At 40.9% G+C, this 6,462-nt stretch overlaps 1 protein-coding gene across 1 annotated transcript in view; it reads right to left on the reverse strand.

The window, feature by feature from the left end:
• LRRK2 (leucine-rich repeat kinase 2) overlaps positions 1-6,381 on the reverse strand; it is a 122,851-nt gene extending 116,470 nt beyond the window's left edge. The window contains exons 1-3 of the mRNA XM_015566622.1: positions 6,047-6,381; positions 5,687-5,772; positions 369-478 (exon numbers count right to left, since the gene is read on the reverse strand). Coding sequence (XP_015422108.1) covers positions 369-478; positions 5,687-5,772; positions 6,047-6,200 — 350 coding nt within the window. The 5' untranslated portion in view covers positions 6,201-6,381. The remainder of the gene's footprint in view (positions 1-368; positions 479-5,686; positions 5,773-6,046) is intronic.
• Positions 6,382-6,462: the final 81 nt, after the last annotated feature.

Here is a 6,462-nt window from a genome sequence, read left to right on the forward strand (position 1 = left end):
GTTCCACTCCTAGTCAAGGACACATACCAGGATTGCAGGTTCAATCCCCAGCCCCCGTTGGGGCATGTGTGGGAGGCAACCAATCAATGTGTCCCTCTCACATCCCTGTCTCTCTCTCTCCCTCTTTCCTTCCCTCCCTCCCTCTCTCCCTCCCTTCCACTCTCTCTAAAAAAAATCAATGGGGAAAAAATCCTCAGGTGAAGATTAAGCCAAAAAAAGTAAATCATTGATTCAAGAAATAAATAACCTTGTATTTTAAATAATTTTACTAGATTGACTTGGATTACAAATACAATGTATCAAGAAAAGGGTTGTCATATGTATAGAGAAATATTTAATGCGGTTTTTGACACATCTGTCATACTTACTGGTGAATACCAAGGACTTCCCAATCGCATCCAATGTCCTGGGGTCCCGTTAAGCTTTGCATTATATCTGGACAGATTTCTATTAATTTGCATAGAAGTGACCAACCCACCTGAAAGCAAGAAAGCCAAATAGTCACACTTTTTAAAACATGCTAATGGAACATTTTCAGTCAAATGTGAATATCTTCATTCCTAGGACAGGTGATTAGATTATTTTAAAATAGTTATGTTTAAACAAAATGATAATCTAACATGCTTCCTAAGAAAAGCAAGCAATGTACTTACAATACATCTTGTTCCAAAAATCATACCAGAAGGTCACACAAAAAATATTACATCTTTCTGAATGACAAAGGAAATGGACATGCCTGTTGTCTAAATATTAAAAAGAGTAAAACACAAACAAATAGTTCTCAAGGGCATAGCGAGATTATGAAGTGCAAGAGAGGCTATACTCAGGCCTCAGTATTATTTAAGTCATATCTACCTGACAGAATTTCTTCGAAATATTTAGGATTTTAATAATAGGAAAAAGTGAAGTGGCTTGGAATGGAGGATTAGGGGAAGTCGAAGATTTTTATGGCAAAGTGTGAGTTATCAGGAAAGACTGCATCCCAGGTAATGGACCTAGAAAAGCAGCATTATTGTCTGATAACAATATAACATCTGTTCCAGAACAAAGAGAAAGGCAATATAAGATAGAGAGAAGGTAGAATCTGTTCAGGGAACCTTCTAAATTTCTTTAGAACATCTAAAAAATGAGCTGATGATGTCTAGACATCAAAAATGTCCCTAGGCTCTTTCATATTTCCAAATGAAATACTATCTTACCGATGCTTTTTTTTTTTTGCTTTTTTTTCTGTGTTTTTCTTTTTTTTTGGTGGGGGGTGGGTGGGGGTTGTTTTCCTTTTTATTAAATTTACTAGAGGCCCAGTACATGAAATTGATTATATAGGATTGGAGTGACACTGGTTAACAAAATATACAGGTTTCACATGCACAATTCTATAGCACATCACCTATACACTGTACGTGTGTTCACCACCCCAAGTCAGGTCTCCATCCATCACCATTTATCGCCCTTACACACTCCTCCATCTCCCCAATCACTACACTGTTGTCTGTGTCCATGCATTTTTTCTCTCTCTTTTTTCTTTTTTGCTCAGTCCCTCTGCCCCTCCAGCTCCTTAACCCCCACCCCTCCAATAGCTGTTGGCCTGATCTCTATCTATGAGTCAGTCTGTATTTTGCTTGTTAATTTTATTCATTAGATTCCACATATGAGTGAAATCAAATGGGCACTTGTCTTTCTCTGACTGGCTTATTTCACTGAGCATTATGCTCTCCAGGTCCATCCATACTTTTCAAATATATCTTCATTCTAAGACTGGATGCATAAGTGGAACTGAGGGATGCAAAGAGTTGAATGACAAGGATGAGACATTTCTGTGCATCTAATAAGGAACAATGGTACAACATTCTTGTTTACAGGAATAAGGAGTATTTCACAAGATAAAAATAAGTACACAAGATCTCTTCACCATATCATTTCTGGATCTTTTCTGGATTAAGCATGAATTGCTTTACTCCATCATTACTTCCTTTTACATGCTTTCAAATTATTCAAAAATGCAGCAATTTCTGACAGTTATTTTTCTATACTTAAGTAAGACACCCTCCTCCATATAAGCTGAACAGACATTGACAATGCAGCTGTCATAGAAACCGGCTATTTTTGTGCTTTCATAAAATACATTGAGACTTTTCCCCCAAGTATTTAAGAAAATAACATTTGAAACAGCTTCCGGTGGAAAATAAATCATTAATCACATAGGATGCTATATTCATGTCTGTAGCTGCATGGCTTTTTCAAGAAGAAACCTATTTTGTTTTGGTTGGTGAAGCAACAGCATCAGAAATTACTTTGCAAAAAGACTGAGGCAACTGGGCTGCTATGATTAAATAGAATTTCTGGGCCTTAGCTGGTTTGGCTCAATGGATAGAGCATCGGCCTGCAGACCGAAGGGTCCAGAGTTCAATTCCAGTTAAGGGCACATGCCCAGTTTGCAAGCTCAATTCCCCAGTAGGGGCATGCAGGAGGCAGCTGGTCAATGATTCTCTCTCATCATTGATGTTTCTATTTTTCTCCCCCTCTCCCTTCCTCTCTGAAAAAAACAAAAATATATTTTAAATAAATAAATAAATACAATAAATAGAATTGTTGGCCCTAAAACATGGGTAGCAAGTGATCTATTGACCTGTTCAATTAAAAGCTTATCTTTCAAAGAGAGAAGGTTCCCATCCAACAGTTATAATACAACTAGCAGCTCAGTGCACAGATTTGTGCACCAGTGGAGTCCCTCAGCCTGGCCTGTGGGATTGGGCCCAAACCAGTTCTCTTACATCCCCCAGGGGTTCAGAGTGTGAGAGGGCGGTTCTTGGGTCGCATTTCAAGAGGGCGGTTCTCGGGTGATGCACCCCAGAATTGAGCTCTCTCCTCTGGTTCTGTCACCTGAGAACCACAGCTGCCAAGTCACCACAGCTCAGCAGCTCCTGCGTTGCATGTCTGCCTCCTGGTGGTCAGTGTACATCATAGCTACCGGTTGAACGGTCAGATGATCAGACGGTTGCTTAGGCTTTTATATATATAGATCAAATTGGTAGCTTCACTTTATTATAATTAGTCTATAAACTCAAAGATCTAATTAAAGCACAATGGGAAACAGTATAGAGCAGGGGTGGGCAAACTTTTTGACTCAAGGGCCACAATGGCTTCTTAAACTGGACCGGAGGGCCGGAACAAAAGCATGGATGGAGTGTTTGTGTGAACTAATATAAATTCAAAGTAAACATCATTACATAAAAGGGTACGGTCTTTTTTTTTTTTTAGTTTTATTCATTTCAAATGGCCAGATCTGGCCCGCGAGCCATAGTTTGCCCACGGCTGGTATAGAGGGTTAAAGAAAATTTTAGGCCCCTTCATTTACTTCACTCCCTTACTTCAAAGGTTGAAAAACTGTGGATAAAGACAAGTAAAGTAAAATTGAGGAGCACAGAGAATGACCAGATGACTGGCAGGAAGAGAAAAGTAATTAGGACAGCTAGCCTAATGACCAATTCCCTGAAGGTTGTCATTTGTTAAGGAGCATGAATAAAATATGAAAAGACCTTGAAAATAAAAATTCAGAATCTGGATTATCATGCTAAATGAATTTTTGAAACATTAATATTTTATTATGAAGAACAATTTACCTGAACTCCTTTAATTCATCATTAAGAGCTTTTCATTCAGCACTCCCAGCTAATTCAACATACAAAGCATGAAAGGATATCTATATTAATTGCAAAAGTAATATAAAAAGACGTGAAGAAAAAAACACATCACTTTCTTTTAAGTGGAGTATTAAACTATCAGGGAGAGATCCCTTTCTGCAGTCCTTTGATAAGACCGTTGATAATTAAAATTGATAATGTCATTGTGTCTAGAGTGGCCACAATATTTGCGCCAAATGCCCGTGATTTTTACTTGCACGAAAAGCTTGTGAATTCAGACAGCTAGTGGACTGTCTGATGGGAAGATATTCTTAAGTGTGTGAAGACTTGAGTCCCAGCTCTGTCACTGCTTAGGCAGTTCCTAAAATAAAGAATTAGGTGGTGGGTTTGTCCCAGGCTCCCCTTGGTTCTCAAGTCTAGCACTGCCTCCTCTGGACCCTGCAGACCAAAGCCCAGCCCACCCAGGGTCCAATTGTTCTGAGTGGCACACAACAGATGTGGCTCCACCAAACACAGAACTCAAGGAGTGGGGTGGGGTGCGAGACAAGGACTTTTGAACACCAAAGAACAGGCCAGTAAGAGGGTATGATGTGGGTTGAAAGCTCAAAGGGCCAGAGCTGAAAAATGACTCATATTTCATGGACGACATTCAGACACTGGACGCTAAAAAGAACGGTATCGCCGTAACCGGTTTGGCTCAGTGGATAGAGCGCTGGCCTGCAGACTGAAGGGTCCCAGGTTTGATTCCAGTCAAGGGCATGTACCTTGTGATGTTTCTCTCTCATTGATGTTTCTAACTCTATCCCTCTCCCTTCCTCTCTGTAAAAAAAATCAATAAAATATATTTTTTAAAAAAATAATAAAAAGAACAGTGTCTTTATCATGCCTCCATTTTTTCATAGTTTATTAGATGACAGCCTGAACATCAATAGTCAGATGATAAATATTTCAGTTGAAGAAAAACAAAAGTAACTATATATCTCAGATATAAATGTCCTTATATAAAAGAAGCTAGGTATATGTTCACCCAAGAGAGACTAGCTGGATAAAGAGATAGGCAGGAGATAGAGATTAGAGATACAGATAATTCTTACAGCTGTCTAGCCTCACAAGTAGGTGTTATGACTGCACCTCAATAGAGTTCAAAGTTCAATTCTCTTTCACTCAGGACCTTACATGCAAATGACAACACTGATTTCAGTTCTCTAAATCTCTAAATCTACAAAGGAAGTTAACAGGTTAGGAGGTATTTGTTTTGACTGGTTATCATCCTTAATTATCTCCTTAGGGCTCCTTTTTCAAAAAATATATATCTAATAGATCTAGTGAATTTCTGGCTTTCCGATGGTGCACATTCTAAATTTCACTTCTACATTCATTTTTATGTGAAAACAGTTGAAAAGTATAAATCTGAGTTTATAGAGGAATCATAAACCATGACTTTATTTAGACACTACAAGATATACTACAACTAAAGACAGAAATCTGTCTTTAAATTTGAAAAAGCTTAACCCTCTGAAAATTTGTGAGTTACCTCATTTTACTAATTTATTATTAATTTTATTACTGTTAGTTGTTCCATTTTCGAAAATTATTCACAATGCTGTCATCTGGAGCCTGCTGTACATTGGCAGGATTGTTGGGATAACTTTTACTTAAATACTGATGAGCTCAGATAGCCCTGTCATCTGGAGTCTGCTGTACATTGGCAGGATTGTTGGGATAACTTTTACTTAAATACTGATGAGCTCAGATAGCCAATAACAGAACTAAACCTCAACCTATTATTCACCTCCCACCACCACCCATATTGTCAGTCAACTGTACAAAGTTACTTCTTAAAGACAATTAGAGAGCACAGCTAGGGTGTCCTTTGACACCGTTAACTTTTGATAATGATTTGACAGTCCTTCTCCATCTTAAAATCACAGTCAGGGTTTATCAAGCCAAATCTCTGAAATGACTCATAGCTCTAGGTATGCAAAACTGACAGGAAAACATCCCTTTCCAAAAAGAAGGGGAAATAAGGGACATGAAAACTTTACCTGCTGCACGCAGGCCACTCTCACATAGGAGTCCAAGACGATCAACAGAGGCACGTGGACATTTTTGCCTTGAAATAACTTGGCGGCTGGAAAAGAAGGGGGTGGGGGCAGAAAAAAAACAGCAAAGTCACCATTCCCAGTGGCACCCCCTTTCAGTCTGAAAAGGGGGGAGAAAGCCAAAGGAGTCACCTCAAGCCCTTCCTAGAACTCTCAGCTGCTTTCTGCGCTAAGGAGTGGAGTTCGTGGTTTCCCAAGAGTCCAGGTTTGCGCAAAGAGCAGAGGAGAAAGTTTGCAAAAGAGGAGGAGGGGTTGGGAGGGAGGGAGGGAGGGGGAGAGAAAGGAACGGTAGCAAATGATTACCGTGGTCAGCGTAGGTGAACACCTGCATATCCTCCAGAATTTGGACCAGCGTCTCTATCTGCTTTCCTTCCTGGAGATTGTTCAGCCTGACTATCAACTTCTTCAAAGTTTCCTCGTCCTCCTCCTCGCACCCCTGACAGCTGCCACTGGCCATGATGGACCCTGCGCCCAGCAGGCCTCCCCTCCTGCGCCAAGGCCAGCTGCTCCCGGCCGCTGCTCCCAGGCCGCTGCTCCGCGAGCACAGCTCACTGCCCGCAGCCCGAGCGCCCCGCACGCCCCATGCGCACCCACGCCCGCCTGTTTATGCCGAGGGCGGCAACTCCCCTCCCAGCTCGCCCGGCCCTCCCAGAGCCTCCTCCTCCTGCTTCCTCCTCCCCCACCCAGGCCCCAAAAAGGAGCTCAGTGGCCTGCGAGAG

This window comes from Myotis davidii, unplaced genomic scaffold, assembly GCF_000327345.1.
Source record: "Myotis davidii unplaced genomic scaffold, ASM32734v1 scaffold902, whole genome shotgun sequence".
NCBI lineage: Eukaryota > Metazoa > Chordata > Mammalia > Chiroptera > Vespertilionidae > Myotis > Myotis davidii.